Source organism: Anas platyrhynchos, chromosome Z (genome assembly GCF_047663525.1).
Source record: "Anas platyrhynchos isolate ZD024472 breed Pekin duck chromosome Z, IASCAAS_PekinDuck_T2T, whole genome shotgun sequence".
Classification (NCBI taxonomy): domain Eukaryota; kingdom Metazoa; phylum Chordata; class Aves; order Anseriformes; family Anatidae; genus Anas; species Anas platyrhynchos.
This window is the reverse complement of record NC_092621.1, coordinates 74,993,800-75,015,721: the sequence shown is the minus strand read 5'-3', so window position 1 is coordinate 75,015,721 and position 21,922 is coordinate 74,993,800. Positions and strand designations below refer to the sequence as shown.

General features: G+C 39.8%; 1 protein-coding gene across 2 annotated transcripts in view; it reads left to right on the top strand.

Moving 5' to 3' along the window:
* Positions 1 to 21,922, top strand: part of ECPAS (Ecm29 proteasome adaptor and scaffold) — a 61,167-nt gene that overhangs the window by 22,431 nt on the left and 16,814 nt on the right. For both annotated transcript variants that reach the window (XM_038170014.2, XM_027446211.3), the window contains exons 8-30: positions 67 to 148; positions 409 to 528; positions 663 to 748; positions 1,036 to 1,114; positions 2,240 to 2,289; positions 2,848 to 2,914; positions 3,025 to 3,147; positions 4,366 to 4,469; positions 5,607 to 5,730; positions 7,741 to 7,821; positions 8,568 to 8,796; positions 9,334 to 9,425; positions 11,221 to 11,355; positions 12,703 to 12,868; positions 13,274 to 13,446; positions 13,955 to 14,056; positions 15,487 to 15,610; positions 16,580 to 16,725; positions 17,852 to 17,906; positions 18,684 to 18,798; positions 19,756 to 19,821; positions 20,073 to 20,190; positions 21,446 to 21,613. In XM_038170014.2, the coding sequence (XP_038025942.1) occupies positions 67 to 148; positions 409 to 528; positions 663 to 748; positions 1,036 to 1,114; positions 2,240 to 2,289; positions 2,848 to 2,914; positions 3,025 to 3,147; positions 4,366 to 4,469; positions 5,607 to 5,730; positions 7,741 to 7,821; positions 8,568 to 8,796; positions 9,334 to 9,425; positions 11,221 to 11,355; positions 12,703 to 12,868; positions 13,274 to 13,446; positions 13,955 to 14,056; positions 15,487 to 15,610; positions 16,580 to 16,725; positions 17,852 to 17,906; positions 18,684 to 18,798; positions 19,756 to 19,821; positions 20,073 to 20,190; positions 21,446 to 21,613 (2,605 nt within the window). The remainder of the gene's footprint in view (positions 1 to 66; positions 149 to 408; positions 529 to 662; positions 749 to 1,035; positions 1,115 to 2,239; positions 2,290 to 2,847; positions 2,915 to 3,024; positions 3,148 to 4,365; positions 4,470 to 5,606; positions 5,731 to 7,740; positions 7,822 to 8,567; positions 8,797 to 9,333; positions 9,426 to 11,220; positions 11,356 to 12,702; positions 12,869 to 13,273; positions 13,447 to 13,954; positions 14,057 to 15,486; positions 15,611 to 16,579; positions 16,726 to 17,851; positions 17,907 to 18,683; positions 18,799 to 19,755; positions 19,822 to 20,072; positions 20,191 to 21,445; positions 21,614 to 21,922) is intronic.

Below are 21,922 nucleotides of genomic sequence, written 5' to 3'. Positions count from 1 at the left end.
TGTTTCAAAAAGTAACCAAAGGTCAGAATCATAACGAGTTGGTGATCAGTGTGTGTTTTTCTTTAGCTTAATTGACTGGAACAATCCTGCTATAATCAACAAAATGTATAAAGTGTATCTTGGGGATATACCATTGAAAACCAAGGAGGTAAGATTACTTTCTGACTTGCATACATGCATAATTTTTGAAACTGTATTTTGAGTTGCCTTATCTGTTTGTTGATCTAGGCATATATATTTCTTAAATCTATCACTTCCTTTGATCTCTGCTTTCAGTGAACACTTTTGCTATTGAGTATTTTTTCTCTCTGTCCCAGTGCATTCTGATTTGCAGAACATAATTTAGTAAAGTTAGAAGTTACTGCTATGCAAAGATGCACTGCATTGTCTTAACTCTCTTTCTGACAGGGATCTGTTCTGAAACCAGAAATGAAACGAGAGTCAGTCAGCACCCGTGTTAAATTAAAGATTGTTCCTCATCTCCTGCGATCCAGGCAAGCTGCAGAAACATTCCCAGCTAACATTCAGGTAACACATACATTCCTAAACTGCACTTCCTAATGAGTTTGGTCACGATGGTGCTTGAAAAAGAAGGGGAGTTAGAGAACCTCTGAATGTGAGGCCAGACACTCTCTGATCTGCTCTTTATTCTGTTTTGCCAGGTGGTTTACGATGGACTCTTTGGTGCAAACACAAATGCAAAACTGAGAAGTCTGTCCTTGCAGTTTGTGCATCATATTTGTATCATGTAAGTAATCAAGAGTGAGCACAGTGTTCCAGCGATACAGATACAGGCCACCCTATTTATTCAATATATAAGTGAACTAAGGACAAAAAATACTACTATAACTGCCAGAAGGTAGTTTTTCTCCCTTAATCTTGAAAATAACTGGGGAGGGGGGTTGTGCTTGTATTTTCATATGTTAAGCTGTAGTTTCTCAGTTTAGCAAAGATGAAAAGAGAAGTGATACTGATGGAGTATATTTTTAAGGGATGGAAGCATTAAGTGCTCTTTGTTGGTGTTTCTAATTCCAGTTGCCCAGAAAGTAAAATAAAGCCGTTAGGCCCAATGCTACTGAATGGACTTACAAAGCTGATCAATGAATACAAAGAGGTAAGCTGAAAGGTTCTTTGCATAAAGAACTGTAATTTTTCACATAAAACAAGGAAAAAGACAAATGTGTTTATGATGGGAACTGATAAATCTCTATACCTGCAGTTTGCTGAGGTGACTGTCCAAGGATATTTTCTAAGATTATTTTTTTTTTGGAAGAGAAGAAAACAGTGTTTTAAAAGGCTGTTACAGGAAATATATTCTATTTGTATAACAGGTCTGGTTAATGCTCGGTCACTAGCTGCAGAGGCTCAGGAAATAATACCACTGGTAACCTAAAGAGTGAAGCAAGAGTAGCATCCCCCTGCTATTCCTCATTACTTTGGAGTGCACAGAGGCCTCAGCTCCATGCATGCACCCCATTGTGCTAGACACATATAACATTGAACTGCTGGTAACACGTTCGTTCCTGTTATCCAGTGACAGTATTGCTATGGAAAGGGTGTTACAAACAGAATTGCAAATGCCAGTCTGGCCCAGAGCGTATTTGATCCTTGCAGTACAATTTCAGCAGGTGGATTCCTCAAAATATTCCCTCGCATATCTTATGCAGAGCTGATTTTGCAGACCTTCTCTTGTGCATCTTTGGTCCTTTTGCTGGTACATTTGAACCACTGGATGTGACCTTTTGGCCCGAGCTGGAGCTTGGAGGTGTGAGCCTCCTCTGGTATTGTGAAAGACATGAAAAAGAAGTGTTCAGGAAGGAGACAGTCCATATTCAGATGTGTCATTGGTCATTTGCCAGATCCATTGCACAAACAGCTTCCTTTTTATAAAGGTGGTATTCAGGGTCAGTGAAATGTCTGTCTCACTTAGCTACTGTTTTTTACATTTGCCAAATCTTCTTAGCTGCTCCCCTGTAAATAACATATAATTTAATTGAGACCAGAAGGGAAACTTACATTTTGTCACTGCTTGTAATTTTCTGATTCTTTTGGAAAAGCATGCATCCTCTGTTCCTATCTGATGCTTTTATTCTTGGGTATGGTTATGTTCCAGGATTCTTTGTCCATGAAAGCCTATTTGAGCACTTTGGAGACAAGATGTAAAATGAATGTTTAATTAGATAGATAAGTTTTTATATAGTCCTGTTTTTGCTGAATTATATTTGTTTTATCATTTAAGGATTCAAAATTGCTGTCAATGGCTTATTCAGCAGTTGGAAAACTCTCCAGGTAACAGAAACGCCATTTAAGTAACGGGTCATTGAATATTTTTTTCCAGAGTAATCTGTTTGCTTTTATCAGAAGCAAACCTTGCATCTCCTGCGAGTTTTGCAATGGGGTGTACAGTGCAGAGATAAGCATTCTTGTAACATCTCTGGGGATGTAAAGTGAACTATTCATTTGGCTAATAGCTTTGCTAGCAGTGATTAATGGCAGGTCTTGAATTATGCATAAAATTTAAAAAATGGTTCTACTTTGTGGATTGCCAGAAGCATAAATTTAGGAGATGTTCAGTAAAGGTTAGAGGGCACGTAGCTGGACAAGTGGTATGTTCAGTGGTTTGCTGGTGATCTAATTTCTTGTCCTGAGAATATCTTAGTCTCCAAACTGTGTTGAGGGGTGTTCTGCTATGTGGTGGAAATGGATAAGATAGGGCAGACTTTCTGTGTTGGCTCTTTTTGTTTGACAGTTAAAATGTGAGGTGAGGGGAAAACCAATGAAAAGTGAAACATCACAATTTAAAAAAACAAACAACAAATGTTCATGAACAAAAATATCTTGTTTCAGCCGAATGCCTCAGCTCTTTACCAAGGATATAGCGTTGGTACAGCAGTTTTTTGAAGCCTTATGTAAGGTGGGTGCTGGTGGTGTTTTGGGAAATCATTAATATTTTGCACTGGCTTTGCTTAGTACTTGTCACTGTGCACTTTAAAGTGACAGAAAACTCTTACTTTTGTACAACAGGAAGATGCTGATACAAGGCTTGCCATTCAGGAGGCTTTGTCTATGATGGTTGGAGCATACAGTAACTTGGAAGGAGCACAGCGTACTCTGATGGAAGCTCTTGTAGCTTCTTATCTGATAAAGGTATTTTCATGGAGATCAAAATTAGGTATCTTAAAAGAAGATGGACTATGCTCTTAGTCATATGGTATGAATTTTTGGGGAGCATGTGTGGTGCCAGGAGTTGGACTCAATGTTCCTTATGGGTCCCTTCCAACTTCGGATATTCTATGATTCCAAGAGCTATTCAGTCTTCTCTTCCTTGGCACTTATTATTGTATTATTTTGGACCACATCTCTCTCCTACTGCTGTTAGACATTACTTGGGAGAAGGGGATGTGTACTCAGATGAAATATTTTTAATACGGTGCAGTGACTGGAGAAAAGATGATAATGCAGTTTTTTTGTTTGTGTTTTATTTCACAAAGAAACAAATTTTCTACAGTTGTGCCATGTATCTCCCGTAGTCTTATCCTAAGGAAACTTGAGAAGTAGGTACTTCAGGTACAGCCCCATCTGAAGTGCTTTAAGAAAGCAGTAATTTGGTAGAAAGGATCACTAACTAACTGAGAAGTAGCGATACCAGTGGTTTTTGATTTCTACAATAAATAAGGCACCTGAGAGCCTGCCCAGGAGCTCAGCCTTGGGACACTAATCCAGAAGAAACCAGGATTTACTGAGTATCTCACTTTTGTTCAGGATTCCCCAGAGGTCTGGGCCTCAGTTTTCAGAATGGGAGGCTTTTGTGTTCTACATGTTTGCATGGGTACTTAGGGTTGCTGCAGAGGTACTTGTATTTCTGGTGGCTGCACTAATAGCTGTGTAAGAGACTATTTTCATGGTGATGACTCTTGCCTGTGTGCTCTAGTGATCTGGGACTCCAGGCAATACCATTTTAAGACTAACTGAAGCCGCCAGAGAGAATGACCTCCCTGAGTTAATATTTCTGGTTGTGCTGCTCCTAAGCACAGTTTTGTTTCATGTGTGTCATTCTTAATTTCAAAGCTGCTTTAGTGGGACAGTTCAGATGTGTAAGAATTAGTGATAACTCCAATTTCTAATTCTCCAGATTGTGCATGTATTTAATTTAGCATTTAATTCTCCAGTTGGGTATATATGAGAAGCTACCTTTTCTTTTCACCATTTCCTGCCCTTTGAAGAGTTAGCAAAAACAGTGTCTCAAAATGTACAAACTCTATGAGTTATGCTGGTACAGAAGGACAAAACAGATGACTGATGAGTGAAGGTTACTAGAATGTTCATGTAAAACTCAGCTGTATGTTTGTGTCTGTTTTCTTTAAGCCTGAAGTTCAAGTACGTCAAGTGGCTGTGAAATTTGCTAGCACAGTATTTCCTCCAGATCATATCCCTTCCAGATACTTACTGCTGTTAGCTGCAGGAGACCCGTAAGTTTTTTTTTTTTTTCCCTTTAAATTATTTTCATCCAAATACATATAAACCCAAATATGTATTTACAAGATCCAATATATATTTGGATGGAATATGTATTTGTGCATATAGATGCACACAGATGTACATCCCTAAAAAATAAATGAAAATCAAGTATAGTAATTTGGAAGTTGGCCCTTCCGTATTAGCAATGTTGGTGGACCTGTGGACAGCTGTTACTATGTCTTACACCACTTTTGGCTTGGATTCTTTTTCTAGTTTCCACTGAACTGCGGTGTTTAAGGCTGGGCTGGATGGGGTATTGAGCAACCTGGTCTAGTGGGAGGTGTCCCTGCCCATGGCAGGGGGTTGGAATTCGATGGGCTTTAAGGTCCTTTCCAACCCAAACCATTCTGCAGTTCTGTGCTAATGATCAATTGCAAAGTAAAATGCACTGCAGTGAATCTGGCCACCTTTACAGTGGCTAGAAATTCTTTTCTCCTGGCAAACTGTTGCAGTCTGTTTTTAGCTTGGCTTGTAAAGAGTCAGGACTGTGCCTGTGTGAAAGTTGCCGTTTGCTGCTGAGAAGCAGGTGACTCATTAAATTTGAGTAATCATTTCATTCACAGTTATCTGTTCTTGCCACTTGTGAGTTTTTTTTTTCCAACTTATTTAATTGCTCAGTTTTTTATGTGCATAGCTGTTGTATAACAAAGGAAGGTTAAACAGACAGACTGCTTTGTCATAGCAGTGTCAGCATTGTTTTAGGAGTTGATCTTCAGGTAGGTAGGGAGCAATAAGCCTGGTAGGTGTTAGCTGAAGCTTGTAGATAGGAAGTGATGAGGTGAATTGGAAAACAAGGATGTGGAAACCAGAAAGTGGTAGTGAACTCTACCAGGATATAAAATGAGCAGAAATGGGCTGGTCCAGACTGCTTTGTGGGGGCCACTCGTCACTACCCTTTTCTTCCTGCCTCTGTATAATAAACAAATCATTGGAAGTCCCAATACATGTTTGACTTTTTTTCTTCCTTACAGAAAACCACTTCTCATTTTAAAACTGTTCGCTCTTACCCAGTTTCCTAAGATCTCATTGCTCATTAGAGACTATTTGTTCTGTGCAAATAATGTCTTTCTTGTCTTTTCTCCTTCAAGGCGGGAGGAGGTACACGGAGAAGCACAGCGGGTGCTGAGAACATTTCCTGGTAAAAATGAAAAGGAGAGTTCTGGGAAGCAGATGCCTTCCTTTCCTGAAATGGTCCATTATATTCAAGACAAGGTACAGTGCTTCTGTCCCAGTAAATAACAACACTGATGCTTACGTATGTAGTAGGGGTGGTCTTCCCATCCCAGTCTCCATTTCTTTCACCTCCTTTAAAGAGCAGAGTTAGCTAAGACCAGAGGGAAGACCACACATAATATCACAAGAACCACACTGCCAAGGTTAGCACTCACAGTTAAATTTCTGCTGGCAATAATCACAAGAGATCCAAGTGTTCAGTGGAATGTATCACTAGAGTTTATCCTTTAAAAAAGGGATTATTTTGCAGTGATGTTGTTTGTGCAGAAGATGTGTGACACAGGGAAGCCAGTGTTCAGGGCTGACAATCCAGTATGTTTGACAAATGATCTTGGCAGGGATAAGAAGGTTACCCTCTGGTTAGGCCAGAGAAAAATAATACTGTGCATAAAATAGAAAAAGGGTTCTGGGATGAGAAAGAAAGATACTGGAACAAACGAAGAAGTCTGGTTTGTTCCCTTAGAGGCTTGGTTATTCATCTTCTTTGCAATCAGTAAAAATAATGGCCATGTAAGTAACCTTTCATGACCTTTCATGAGTCTAGTGGAATGATGTAACAAAACCAATACCAGAGAGTTTATCCTATTTACACTGAGTTTTCCTGGAGAGGTGTTAAAAATCTAGTCTGCATTACACACTTCTCTGTATAGTAGCTATATCAGACTTGCAAGCTATAAAGATGATGTGAAGTGTCACTTCCTTTTTCCTTTGATTTGTCTGTTTTGTTGTCTTTTTTTTTTACAAATCTAAGAAGTATAATATCAGAGTTTGTCTGGTTTTGCAAGAGATCTGTGACTGCAAAACACCTACAGATGAGATATTTCTTGTGAAATGCTATACTTTGCTGGTGTTTGAAGTATGTGAAGCTTTAGGAAAAATTTGTTTTTATCCATGCTACTGGTTGTTCATATAGGCATAAAAAATTAAGAAACCAGGGCTGAGTTTTACTACTAATAAATGCCTGTCACTATGTAGGTAATGTTTTTAAATTTATTAGAGTTTTGTTAATGTCACTCAGTGAGTATGCATAGCTTGGCACAACAGGCCAAGGCACAAAATGGCTTTCCTGCATAAGTTACCATCCTTCTCTTCCTTTACAAGAAAGTTTATTTTAAGGAGTAGGGCACGATCTGCTGAGTGTGGAAAGGAACCCACTCCTCAAGGAAGTCATCTTCTGGTTCACTAAGCCATGCTTTCACTGGTGGCTCTGGATGTCACTGAGGTTCCAGTGCAACAAAAGATCTGAGCACATTAAGAGATGAGGATCTGTTGACTTAAATATGACTAACTCATGTGCAAAGCTTCTTTACTGAATCCAGCCCTTCCATCTAAGTGCATATTGACTAGAAAATACTGACATGCCTTTCTGGAGCATTGGTAGTAGATACTGCTGGAAACCTTCTGGTTTTGGGTGTTTTTCTGCTGGAATATTCTTCCTTGTCAAAGCTAATGTTTTCATGGAAATGAGTTGCTTGCTCGCTGCACCAGCCTTCTACTAAGCAGGTAGCAGGGTCTTAAAGACATCCTGGTCCTGGTTGGTGCAGCACAAGGTGCTCACTTCCCAGTACTGGGGAAGCCTAGTTTCTCTGAAGCCTCCCCAGTTAGAGCTGCAGTCTTCACGGCTCCTGGCTGCCCGGCAGTTTGGGAGCCTCTGAGTTTGGAATTTTGAGGTATTTTGGTTTTGAATTCTAAAACACTTTCTGTTTTGCCTCGGTGAGGGGAAGAATGTTGTCCCTCCACCAGCCTGCCCTGCAGCTCTCTCTCATGAATTCAGAATTTCCACTTTCTGATTTCAGAGAGAGAGAACAAGCTGACGGACCCAAAATATGCTTTAGGACTCCTTATCAAATGCACTGTGCCTTTTTTATTCTGCTGTACATTTTCAGTTGCTAAGTGGAGGATAAACACAGCAAAATTTCACTGACCTTTCCAACATCTCTGCTGTTCATGGATCTGAACGTCCTGCTCTTAATATACTCTGTTGTTTAGGCCTCTCACCGAATGAAAACTCCAGCTAAATATATGACTGGGACTGCAGCCTTGCCTTTCAATCCTGCCACATTTGGAGAGGTAATTGTCTGTATTCTCTTCCTTCGATGTGTTTACCATTATTTATTTAAAGGACAATGTAAGAAGCTAACGGTTATGCTAAGTCACAGCACATTCCAGAATTCCTTGTATAAACAGATACTGGGATTAACTCTCCTCACGTTATTCCTTTGTCCTTAAAAAGAGGTCTGAAGAGAATTTGCACAAAGGTTTAGGAGGGGTGGTACTAGTAGGGCTGCTCCACTGCTTTCTGAAGCAGACCTAATGTAATACCTTCTTAAAGGAAGGAACTGACAATCTTCTACATAAGCCCCATTATGCTCCTTGAGGCTGTTCTTTTCATGGCAGATGCCCTGGCTTCATTGAGCTGGAGACAGAAATTCAGATGTGATGCAAGATCTGTGTTGGTAATGCATTGAGTTGCATTGGATGCATGCCAGATTGGTATAGAGTACAGGCTGAACAGCCTGCAAGCAGATTGCATCAGCTTATGATAAACCAAAACGGTGTTTAAGATTTAATCTTTTGAATGTGATTCAGGCACTGTAGGATTGTCTGCTTACACAAGCATATTGCAGGAACTGATCCTAAATTTTCTTGCACTTTGTTGCTGCTGACTTTTCTGTCTTGAGTTGATTGAAGAAGGAACTGTCTTGTTTTGATTATGTTAAAAAGAGCAAGGAATATGTTGTATTTTTTTCTCCTCTATGGTTTCCCAAGTGCTGTTATATTCACAAGAATCCTATGTTTTTCTCTTCTCTTCTTAGATTGTTCTTTACCTGCGGATGTGTCTTGCTCACAGTGCAGGCGTGGTACCAACCTCACAGAGCTTGGCAGATATGCAAGATCATGCCCCAGCCATTGGGCGTTACATTAGAAACCTCATGTCTGGCAACCACATATCTTTCTCTTCCTCCTCTTCTTCAAAAAGTGTAGAAACCAACCCTGTACAGATATATATTGGCCTTCTTCAGCAGCTGTTAGCTGGTGTTGGAGGTAAGAAACTGTGTGGAGCGGCATCTTTACGAAGTCATTTATTAGAAATGAGTTGCCACACCCCCAGTACTTTGAACTTGGCTTCAGCAATCACACAGTTGCAACACAGACCGTATAGTCTTCAGCGTAAACTTGTTCTCTTCTATGCTGCTGCATAGGTTAGAGGAAGTGGGACAGTAAAATTGCAGCATCAGTTGACATAGTTTGTTAAAATTGTGAAGCCATTGTCTACAGCGGTTTCCTCAACAGTGAATGTTGTCTTTGTTGTTCTCATAACCACATACCTGTGATAAGCGTAGTCTTGAAGTGCTTGAAAACCTTTAGAAAAAATTGTTACCCAAATGCTTGCTGCTGTGAGTTTACCTAGTATCTCAAAGAAACAGAATAACCTACTTTTATGTATTATTTGGTATCCCTGGCAAATTGCATATGGATACATTGAAATGGCTGGTATTTCTTATTTCTTTTTATTACTGATTGTTTGATGGTTTTAAATACTGCTATTCTTAATAACCTGTTTTTTTAATAACTGTTCAGGTTTGCCAGTCATGTATTGTCTTCTGGAAGTTGTTTCAGTGTATCCAGAAAAGCTAGCCACCAGATTTGTAGACAAAATGGATTGGATAAAGGTATGTTGAAAAAGTCTTTCTTAACTTTTTTTTTTCTTTTCCCTCTCTCCGTTATGTTTTGGGGTTGGGGGTAGAGGAGGCTTAGCATGAGCAAAATTTGGCATTTTCCTTTGATGTAAAGTATGCACTTACTTCAAAATCTGATGTTTCTATGTACAGTCAACACCTGATGAGGTGTTACATGGAACAGGGTAGAAAGAAGTATTTTTTTGCTTCTTTGATGTTAGTGATTTTGTTCATCGACCTATGTGTGTGTTCCAGGTAATCTACGTCATTAATCCTCTTGGAATAGTCAGTTTTTGTCTTGACTGGAAGATCTGTTAAAACAGCAAAAGAAAACTGGGAAAAAAAAAATGGAAATTTTTGAAGAAATGGATTATAAATAGGTATATTCCAGTTGGAAGCTGTGACAGTCCTCTCAGAAAATGAGATGAATTAGGTTCCTGATTGTATTAGAGCGCTTCTTAAGGAATTTTTTTGTTGTTCTTTTTTATTAGCCCCATACAAAAAGCTGATCAACAGGAGCCTGGTGGGCAATAAACCAAAGGGAATTCACCTTTGTTTAGACTCTGTTCTTGGAAAGTTTCTTTGGAACCTTTCTTTTAATGATTCAATTTAATCAGGCTTTACTACACTCTTACAGATTGCCTTTGCTTCTGTTTGGGGAATCTGTCAGCAAAAAATACTTGGTCAACCTAAAAAAAAAAATACAAAATAGAATGTATTATAATAATTCATCCTGCTGATACCCGCAATTTAATGCGTCTCTTTTCAAGTGCAAGCATGAGCTTCAGAGAAGAGCTTAAGACTTAAAAACAAACCAAAACCAAAAAATAAAAATTAAAAAAATATATTTTCCAGTATCGCTCCTCATTTGCAGGAAACCCTTCATTTTCTTTGGTCTGATATCCATTAGCAAGCTTCTAGGGATGGTAATTGATACTACCTAGTTTCCAGTTATAAATCATCTTTTGTGTGATTTCACTTTGCCAAGTGGAAGGAATGGTTCCAAGGGCTTGTTAGAAGTCAGTAACATGATCTGATACAAGTTTAGAGTTGAAATTAGAATTGTATTTCAAGAGCTTGACAGGTCTCCTATCTTGGTTTTTCACTTGGCTCATTTTTGTATTATTTCTGATAACCCAAGTAATTTAAAGCTTAGTGTATGAATTCTGGACGTGAGTTTGTTGCATTATACCTCAAATTAATGGAAGACGTAAGATTATATCTTAACAAATGGCCTGAGGCTTCCAAAATTCAACTTTCTGGCAATTTAAATAATAAAACATCTCCAATATGAAATGGGTAGATTTGTACTGAGGGCTGTGATTTCCTGGACACTTGTTTTTTCTTTTTGGTTGTCATTACATTTAAGTGGTTTAACCTCTACAGGCTTTTTTTTTTCCTCTTTGATTAATAGAAAGGAAATGGAAGCTTATGGTAGGTTGGGAAAAAATGGTGTCTTCGCAGTTCCATAGGGTTTCTAAGCTCCACGTAGATGTGAAATGTGGAAGCTTTTCTTTGAAAACAAAATTCAGCAAAGCGTTCTGTCAACATGTTTAACTGAGAGCTGGTGATTAGCCCTCCTGTGGCTAGTGGTAATCTTCCTGCTAAAAGTTAAGCGTGTAATGAATGCTTTGCTCAATTTAATGCTTTGGTTCTTACTAGGTGATAGTACTCTCAGTTTAAAGAATGAAATACTATTTGTGCTGCTGCATGATGATTGTGGCTGTAAGTTTGGACCTCTGTATGAACAGACTGAGAAGTTATTGTTTCTTATTAACAACTCCCACAGAGCCTGATGAACACGAACAAAGAAGAAATGCGTGAGCTTGCTGCCCTGTTTTATTCTGTAGTGCTGTCTACAATGTCTGGAAATGAGCTTAGGGCCTCTGTGGAGCAGCTGATCAAGATGACAAAAGACAATCATGTAACTACCTTCCTTTGTCTGCTTCCTGCTGGGCTTTTTAGTGTCATGTAGCTGGTGGGAAATCTGAACCTCTCTCAGTGTTTCCATGATGTATTAGCCTTAATCTGAGCGTAAAATTAACTGGCTGGTTTCTAGTTGGGTGGTTGGAAGGGATTTTTGATGTAGGTGAGTGGAACGGATCTTTAAATAAATTAATCCCTGAAGCTGCTGTTCATGTTAGTAAGAGGGTTTCTTGAAGACACTACTTGTAAGCAAAGCCAGTGCAGTCAATGTATTCACCAGTTTTAGCCCCCCAGATATTCGTTGTATTTTTGAAAGGTAATAGATTATACTACTTATATCCACCACATTCCTGATTCTGTATTTGTGGGTGGTTAAAGGCACCCACAGAACTAAGAAAATGCCTATTTTGTTACGTATGTCCCTCCCCTAGCTAAGCTGTAGCGCCCTGTGGCGTCACATCACCTGAGGGCATCCCACTGCTGCAGGGCTTGCCCTGCTCAGTGTCCTTGACTGTGTGAGGCTTGGCAGCTTTCAGCCCCCCAGGGGACTAAAAGCTGGGTTTTGAGGATCCTGTCCTGGCTGCAGAGTTAAGCCCTCACCTCTCCTTTTTTTTTTCCCCTCTTTTTGTTAATTAAGGTAGCAATTAAGTCTCACAGCTTATTTCTGAAAAAAAAAAAAAAAATATATATATATATATATATCCTTTTATAAGAATTCACCTGTGGGAGAAGACACTGCCATTAGATAGTCTCAGCACCAAATCAGAACTGGAAAAATTAATGTGCTTGACATTTAAATGTAATAATTAGTTATCACAGTTTTGTTGCCTACCAGACTGTGTAGGGGTGCTGTCATCAATATTAGTAGGCCAAGTATACTGTCTGTGTCAGCAATGCAAATCTAAAGTAATTCCCCTTTATTACCAAAAAAAAAAATACATTTTGTGTTCATAATCTTTGCACGTCTTGTTTTCAAGTAGAGAGTATAGCATTATCTAAATTCACCTTGCTAAGTCTGTACTTAAAAATCATGAGTTGTTACTGTTTTGTTTTTTTGTTTGTTTTTTTTTGGCCTAACCACCAAGGGTTTAGGAATGTGAGTTCCGGTGATAAATTCTGAATCTGTCCTCCTAAATCTCTTCTGAGTTCTGTTAATTTGTCCTAAAGGACTCCAGCAGAGAACATGAGCAGTATTAAGCACCCTGTTGTTGCGCTGTATGTTAGAACTCCACATTCTTCAGGGTGCTCCCCAGCTGGCTTGTCCATATGCGTTTTTAAATTAGTGCTGTGTGCAAAGTGTTACTTGCTTTGAAAATGAGATTTTCTGCATTGTTGTTGTCTGTAGAGTCCGGAGGTCCAACATGGATCCTTGTTGGCTTTGGGGTTTACAGTAGGAAGGTACTTGGCCAAACGGAAAGTCAGAGCAATGGAGCTACATGACATAGAACAACCAAACACTGCAGTCATGCCGGAGCAAGAAGAGCTCATAAAGTTGACGACAGAGACAATAGGTAACTTCCCACCTAAGACTTTGCTGCATGTAACAGTTGTTTTTCAGCCACCCCAGGCTGAGGATTTTTCTAAGATATTCAGCTCATGCTATTACCTTGAGTTCATTTTGTGTTCCAAAATTTACAGCCTGTAAATTTACCGTATGATGAGATGTATGAGCATAACCCTTTTCAGCAAGAAATAGGTGGACTCTTTGCTCATTGACCAACATAGCACAATTAGGAGCAGTGCCACTGCCTAGGCTCCTCCCGATTTCTCCTCTCACTTTGATAAGTTCTTGCATAATGCTTCCTACCAGCTGTAGAGGAGATAAACACCTTGCCTGAGTAAAATATAAGTGCCTGGCTGCCCACTGCTAAATAATAGAACAAGATCAAAGCCATCCTGTTTACTTTTTCATGTAGGTTCTTTTCTGGACAGCACCTCTCCCTTCCTTGTGGTGGCTGCCTGCACGGCTCTTGGGGAGATTGGCAGGAATGGCCCCTTGCCAATCCCCAGTGAAGGCACAGGGTTTACAAAGCTGCAGCTTGTTGAAAGCTTATTGGCCCGAATCCCTTCCAGCAAGGAAACAAATAAGGTAAGATTTTGCAATGTTATGATTCTTGTTCATTTCTGGAATGCTCCATCCTTGGGTTTATGTTAATGCCAAACTCAGCCTTGAATTTTAAAGAAGTGCCTACTGAACCTTGTTAGACCAAGTGTTGGCTTTATTGAATCAGACTTAGAGTAAGGGTTTTCAGAAAATCCAGCACTGCCTAGCAGTTGACTGAATGTGCTTTCCATATTTGTAAGTAGGAGCTAATGGGGTGAGAATTGTGAAAGGGGGTGATTTTAATTCTAGAAAAATTAAAATATCTTCTGGAGAATAATACTCAAAGGTAACATGAGATTTGTTTTGGTTGTGTCGTATGGAAAAGCTGTGTTTTGGAAGAGAGGAGCAATTGACCTAGTAAGTCTCTTGCAAGTCTATTAAGAGAGACCTTAAGTGAAGCTTCAGAAAGACGATGAGAAGGAGAAGGAAAGGCTATCTTCTGGACTTACAGGAAAATAATGTGATTGTTATTCTTGTTTTGTTTGTATTTAAGATGAAGGAACGAGCAATACAAACATTAGGTTACTTTCCTGTGGGAGATGAAGATTTTCCTCACCAGAAATTACTGCTGCAAGGTTTAATGGATTCTGTGGAGGTGAGGGACTAGCAATGTATTATTCTTTATACTGCAATGAATTTTTCCATTTGAATGCTTTCAGTATACTCTGGTGCAAGGTTTCCAAAGGCAGCTGTCTTCTCATAATACTGTCTCTTACTGTTTTGAAGCTGGTTTGAAATAGGGAGCAGAGGTGGGTTTGGGGATTGTAAAATTATAAAATGTTCTATGCCACAGTTTAAAAACTTGCAGTTGAGGTTTCTGCCCTAGTCTCTGAGATGAGGACTACCAATATGCATAAAATATTCAGTGCTTGTAGCAATGAAGCCGTAGGTCTGTATTTTGGCCTTCAAAAACACCCTAAAAGTTCCTTTCATGTTCCTTTTCATCAGAAGTACGTCAGCTGCTGTTATTCCCTTGAATTAGCAACTTTCTTTATAATAAGATCTTTTGTCAGTCTAATCCACATGGTTTTTAGTGCAGTGTATTTTTTCACAGTACTGCAGAGCTGCTATACATTCTGCAATGTGCCAGACAGCAAAATTAAATAGGAAGTGTGCTCTTTATAGCTTGTTTTTGTCTTCCTTCCTTGGTCGTGCTCATGTAGGAGCTGTAGAAGCATCTATTGAGTATGAAACAGGCTGGCTTTGCTGAGTGCTCCCGTCTGATGTGATCAAACAAGCAAGAATAGTAAGAACATTGTGTACACATCTACCAAATTATGGTTTTGAGTGCTGTGTTTATCTCCTGGAACTGCTTGAAGACATTACAACTTCCTTTATAAAACGTGTGCTTCAGAAAAAAAAAATCTTAGACTGCTAAGGACCTATTTGTCCAAATGCATGAGCATTTTGGACTTCCAGAGAGTAAGGCAAGCAATCTAGAAGGTACACAGCAGGTTTGGAAAAAAGTTCTTAGAGCAAAAGATTCATCATAAATAGTGACAAAAAATTGGCAGAGTTCTGCACATTCTGTTCCTGAGATCTTAGGAAAATAGTGGAAAGAGGACAAAGCAAAGCAAAATAACGGCTGTTTTTCATGTGAAAGACAAATTTGTTCCTCTCTTAGAGTCACAGTAATTTTTGTTAATGTCTGATGATCTTGTTCTAACATAGTGTTATTTCAAACCTATGTCTCCAATTTTCTGTTCACTGATTTAAGCTTGTGTAGAGACTGTCAAGTGCTTTACAGGAGGCATGTAGTAAAAATAAGTGTGGAAATCCAGGTGTGATAATTTTAGCTCTTACCATTTGTTTTGGAGACTTCTACACTGGCACAGTTTACATCAGCTTCAAGGTGTCTGAGTCACCAGCTGGTCTTAGAAGTTCAACAAAAGTGTGGTCTTATTGTAAATTGGTGCTGAGAATTGAAGTTGGGGAAAAGGCTGTGGTTTTGTAGAACAAATGCCACAATTTTTTTTTTGTTGTTTGTTTAATTGGTAGTCAGTGAGGCTCTGTTGTGTTTTTCAGGCTAAACAAATAGAACTGCAGTTCACTGTTGGTGAAGCTATTACCAGTGCTGCTGTAGGAACCAGCTCAGTGGCTGCACGTGATGCATGGACAGTAACAGAGGAGGAATATATACCCCCTCCAGGTAGGTCTTCCTAATCACGGGGGCTGGGTTGAGAAACATGAAATCTCACAGTTCTGGCCTAACACTGGCTTTGTCTCTGTGATGTTTCATTTGTAATGGTAAGAAGTAAAGAGACATTTTCCCCTGCACTTTGCATAATGTTCTGTGTTGTGCGGTGCTGTTACAAACAAGTCATTTCTGCCCGTCTACAAAGGGTGGAAGACTTTATTTCACATACTTTTTAAATAGCTTCTTGATGAAATCTAATTAATTGTTGCTTGACACTGCATTTATTTTTTTTATTTCGGTTTCCCATGTTAAGTTAGCTTCAGGTTTAACATACACAAATCTTTAAAAATAGCATTTTGAAGACTGCATTGGAAAATAGGATTATAAGATTAAATTGCAAGTTCTTTTCCAACGACTTGGACCAGCGCTTGGATTAAGTGGCAGATACGGTAGATGGAGCAGTTTAAGGACTGAGATTCGGTGTCAGTTGAAATAAGAACTTGACAAAATGCTAGCTCTGAAACAGACAGCTGTACGTATCAGCCTCAGACCTGCAAACAGGGTATTAATGTTGGGAGAGTGGTCTTAGATCTCAAGTGTACACAAAGCTGAGTATGTAGAAACCAAACTGTGCCTTTGCTCCAGGATTTTGGAGCCATAGCATGCATGCATGCACACACTCATGCAAAAGTAGTGCACTGAATCATATGCAGTATGAGTGGTACATCTCCTCAGCCACAGGCTCTGCAACGCTTCCATGAAGGGTTAGGATAACTCTGTTCCGTGTTTCTTTTACAAGAAATACTTTCCCAGAGACTACACTGAAGTTTTTTCTGAATAAGTAGAGATTAAAATGTCACCTAAGTACTCATAGGCTGACAGGTGTTTCATTGCTGCTGCATGTTACATGGAAATTAAAAATAAGGGTGGCAGATTCTGAAATTTCCCTCCTTCCCCTCCACCTTTCTTTTTCTCCGCTAGATTTGAAGGTGAATGATGTGGTTCCCTGGGTCCTAGACCTAATTTTGAACAAGCACATTATCAGCCCCAACCCACATGTTAGGCAAGCAGCTTGCATCTGGCTTCTATCAATGGTGAAGAAGCTGAGCACGCACAAAGCAATTAAGGTAAGGACTATGCCCTTTTCCTAGCACTTGCTCCTTGTCCGTATTTTTGCTGCTCGCCTCCTTTCTGTCCTTTCCGTCCCCTTCACTTCCATTGCCTCTTCCTTCCCAGTGCTGCTCCAGTCATTACTGAGGTCTTTTTAAGTCAAGGCTTGTCTTTTGTTAGTATGGGAGCATACTAGCTGGCAGCTGAACGAGGCTGTGTGGACCTTTGCAAGCATCTGACTTGTTCTCAGGTCAAAGTGAGCATGATGCAAATATCTTTTATAAGATAAAGTGCCAGCGCATCTTCCATTAGAAAGAATACGTGGGTGTCTTTAGAGTTTTTAGGATTTCTCTTCGGAAAATATTAAAAGGAGGTATGCAAGGGGAAGAAATTGGAAACCTAGATGGAATTCCTGGGCTTGTTTGTTTCACAGAGTTCACCACAACTTTGTTACCTAGCAGAAGTTATACACTTAATATACTTAATATTTGTGGTGTACTTTGAAAATCTTGTATTTAGTGGGTTTGTCTGTTATGGCAGTCCCAAAATGTGAAAGATCCTATGCAAAGAAAGACTTAAAGCATTCCCAACAGAAATATCCTCTCTTCACACAGAGATACTATAGGCTGTGATGAGACCAGGTTACCACTTTGTGCTCTGCAGGCAATTGATAAAGAGCTTTGGAAGACAAGATGCTTTGCTAATTTAAGCTGCTACTTTTAAAACCTTGCCATGTATTATACTCACCTAACAGTGAAATCTTGTGGGAGGTGGCAAAATCCTCTAGTTTGAGGATGAAGGAAGGCTGTCCCTTGCACAGGGGACAGTCCTGTCTGGCTGCAAGTCAGACTTATGACATGCTACTGCTGTGCATTAAACAAGGAAAATAAAGTATGTGGTTTACTAATGACATGATAACTATTAAAAAAAAAAAAGTTCTGGTCAAATTACTGTTATGTTCTGTGGATGTCAATCAGGCTGTTGCTTACCAGTCTGAAAAGACAGCAGTTTTTGTCACAGTTGTAGCTCAGATAGACAACTCTACTGATACGGTAACCTCTGTTTACCTGTTAGGGGCTTCCTTTTCAGAGAAAGGATACTAAACCTAAAATAAAAATAATGTCCTTCTTTCTCATCTTTCAGTCTCATCTCAAGGATATCCAAAGTGCATTTGTTTCAATTCTGTCAGATAGCGATGGTAAGTACTATCACAACAGTTTTTTATCTTGTAGTGGGGTCTTAACAGATGGAGGGAATCTTTAACAGGTAGAAAGTCACCTACACCCTCTTTGTCAGCCAAAATTAAATGATGACTCTAGAAACATACATTTCTGAAATAGTACAAGTGATTTTGTGATCTTTCCTAGGTGTCACATACAAAAATAAACATAGCTTTCTTCTGTGCTTTGCTAATGAAGCACAAATCTTCTGCATTTTCTCCTGCAGACTGTAATAACAGAAACTGTTTGGTCTGCCATGCTCTGAGCAGAAAAATAAGTATCACAGAGTTCTGCATGGACAGCAACTCTGAGACCTCTTCAAACTAACAGTATTTTGGCTTGTATGTCCACCCATGGCAGCTAGTGGGAAGGATGGCATCCAGTGGCCTAACCAGAGCTCACTGAAGTTAAAGAAGAAAGTGTTGCTATTACCTTTGCTGAACTTGAGGGCAGGGGCCAGCAGCATGTAAGAATACTGGCAGCTCTTAGAATGCTCTCAGCTATTTCAAAACCACTAGTGGCAATATTAACAAGAAGATGTCAGTTTACTGGGGGGTTTGCCTTTGGAATTAACTGCTGCTTCAGAATCCAAAATTTGTGTCGTGCCAGACTAGCTCTGCTGTGAAATGGAGAGCTGTGATCTACAGCACAGTTTCTGTTCCTTAATTGTGATTTTGGTTGGATCTGGTTATTGAAATTTGTTTATTACTAATGACATGCTTATCTTTAATTTTACTTTGTAAAATCTCTTGCAGAGCTTAGTCAAGATGTTGCTTCAAAAGGTCTTGGGCTGATATATGAACTAGGAAGTGAACAGGACCAGCAAGAGCTAGTCACCACACTTGTTGATACCCTTATGACTGGGAAAAGGTACAGTGTGCAAAGTGAGAGAGTACTGTGAGCTGTGTGTCTGATGGGAACAAAAATGTGCCTTTCTTTTGGGTGGAGAGATGCTTTGTGGCCAAGGGAAAGCCGTTATCCTCATACTGCAGGGGAGTCAAACCAGGACATTTCTTAGTTCAGCTTAGAGTTTATTTTGAGTGAAGTTGTTCCAGTTTTGTTCCATTCTGAATTTAACAAAGCTTCCAAATAATGATTCAGTCCTGATTCAGGCAGTTCAAATCAGTTTGCGTTTGGTTAGATTTCCTACTTGCTGCGTTGTGTAACTGCAAAGGACAATGACCTCCTGCAGCAAGTCTGAACAATGTAAATGTTGCAGAAACAGAGACTTGGCTGTGTCTGAAACGCACTTTTTGTTGAGGAGGATTATTCACGGTCACTTCTGTGCTCTAGTGCAAAAACTGACAGTCCTACAGGACTCCTGGCTGACAATCATGTTGAATTAGTGCTAGAAATGCTCTTCAACAGCCTAATCCTGCCTAACCTGGTGTGAGTGTGGCCACCGTGAATGACAAAAAATGCAGTCTTGTATTTTGGGGGATCCAGTGGTGGTGAACAGGAAGATGCATGGAAAGTGGATTTTTTTCATTCTCAAGTAGTCATGTGCTCTTCAGGGTGTGGGTTGTGTCTGGTCTGAAATAAAAAGCCATCATTCAGTGTATTTGACTCTTAGCTCCTGACCACACAGCGAAATCCTAATGTTCTGAAGCTTCTCATTAACATTACATGTGCCACAGGTTAATCAGATTACCTGTAGTGTGTTTACCTTTGTGCATCTGTACCCTGTGCTTTTGTTGTTGTTGTTGTTTGCTTGTGGGACTAGAATTGGGAAAGTACTAAGTAATAGAGCAAAACAAATTCACTTGTTCTGTAGCATGCAGTCCGATAGAATTTGGTGAAGTTAACACTGGACCTCTTTTCCACCAGAGCCAAACATGAGATGACAGGAGAAACGGTGGTGTTTCAGGGTGGCCTGAGCAAAACCCCGGATGGGTAAGTTTAATGACAGTCATAGTGAAAGACATGCAATCAGTGCTGGAATGGTATTCACTTGCCTGTAAATCTGCTTCCTGTGTTTTTCATTCCTTCTGGTTCTTTAAGTTACTGTAATTACTGTAATGTAATGCTGATAGGGAGTTCACTTCGCTCTGTGCTTTCGGCTCTGATTTGTCTGTTGTGGTGTATCTGTAGCTAAACGTAGTAATTCCCCTAAAAATAACTGATTTCCTTTCTGCTTTCCAAAGTCAAGGTCTTTCTACCTACAAGGAGCTTTGCTCACTGGCTAGTGATCTCAATCAGCCAGACCTGGTATACAAATTCATGAATCTGGCCAACCATCATGCCATGTGGAATTCTCGGAAGGTAATTTACTGTTTTTATACCACTTTCATTCCCTCTGTGAGCTCTGGAAACAGTAACTGCATTTCTCTAGCTCGGTTATATGATCCATGTGGAAGCCACGTGTTGGTGCTTTAGTGTCAGGTTCAATGCAAATTCGGCAGCCAGAGAAGCAAATTTAGGATTACTTCTTACAACAAAACGTTGGTATCACATGGTTTATAGTTTATATCATCTTGCATTCCACTCTGAATCAGCTGTGATCCTTTCCTTTCATTTTTGAGAGCATTTAGGGGCCAGGTCTTGATGTGTTCAGGCAGTGAGATAACATTTTCAAAACTGGATGAGTTTTCACCTGCCAGAGATAATGAGCCTTGTTACATAACAAATCACAGAAAAAAAGTATTCAGCAACAAGATGCTAGAAACCAGGTTGAAAATGCACTGGTTTAACCACTGTTGCCAAAGTAGTGTCCTTTTTTTTTTTTTTTTTTTTTAACTTACCTAGTGCTAAAACCTTTGTATTTTAAAGCTACTGGGACCCTTAGAAAAGTCAGAAGACTGATGGATACATTTCCTGGAAAAAAAAAAAAGCATAGCAAAATAAACTTTACCAAGCCCTAACTTCGCAACTGCTTCACTGGTTTTACATACACATGGAAGAACTTGTTTTGTCCCTTGGAGCAAAATAATAATAATAATAATAAGTAGGCATCATCTATAGTGCACCTTCCACGCTCTTTTTGTGCTCCTTACCTGAGGTTTCAAGTCTCTGGTGACTTAGTGCAAAAAAAAAAACAAGCTCCAACATTAGCTCTCTCTCTGTCCTGGGATTCCAGGAGGCACAGGAACATAGCTAGATTCATCATCCTTGTGGAATTTCACCAGTCAGGATAAGTCAAAGAAAATCTAATCAGCTACTTGAGGTTGAGCTCTGGCATTTGAGGAAATTGCAGTCATTTAAGTTGAATGGGACATCTGGAAGTCTGTGCTCCATCCGTGCCAAGCTGTGCAGGACTTTGCCAGATGATGCCTCTGTTTTCCTTACACTGTCTACAACATCTTGGTCCTTGGTCATAACTGGGAATTTGACTTTCCTAGACTGTGACCCAAACAGTAAATCCTTTGAAATCCCTTCAGCGAGGTTTTGGGTGGCAGCTTTTGACATAGCAAGTCAGGAAGCATAGATGAAGTCACTGGAGGTAGTCACTGCACTGCCTGTACTGAGTAGCTTCTCTCTGGGCTTTCCTTCATCAAATATTCTTTTGTTACCTTTTTAGGGAGCAGCTTTTGGTTTCAATGTGATAGCTGCCAAGGCTGGAGAGCAGCTGGCTCCATTTTTGCCCCAGCTTCTTCCCCGGCTCTACCGCTACCAGTTTGACCCCAACCTGGGCATTCGACAGGCAATGACCAGCATTTGGAATGCCTTGGTCACTGACAAGTCAATGGTAAGTGAGCTGTAAAATATAGAGCGGTGGGTTGCTGCTAACCCTGGAGCATCTCAAAGATCCTCTTGGCAAAGCTGTATCTTGTGAAAGGCTGTGCAGGAAGAGGTGAGATGTTGTTCTCAAGAAAGAGTTTGTTAAATCTGTGGATGAGGTGGAAAATGCACAGAGCTTTTGTAGCTGCCTCCTATGTGTGAAAGGATATTGCAGACTTTGTGTGGCCATTCTTAAAGTTTGACTGACTTGACACTTAAAGTGCGGTCTTTCCTCTCTGTGATATGGCTTTGATATTGCTTATGAGAAACTTTTCAG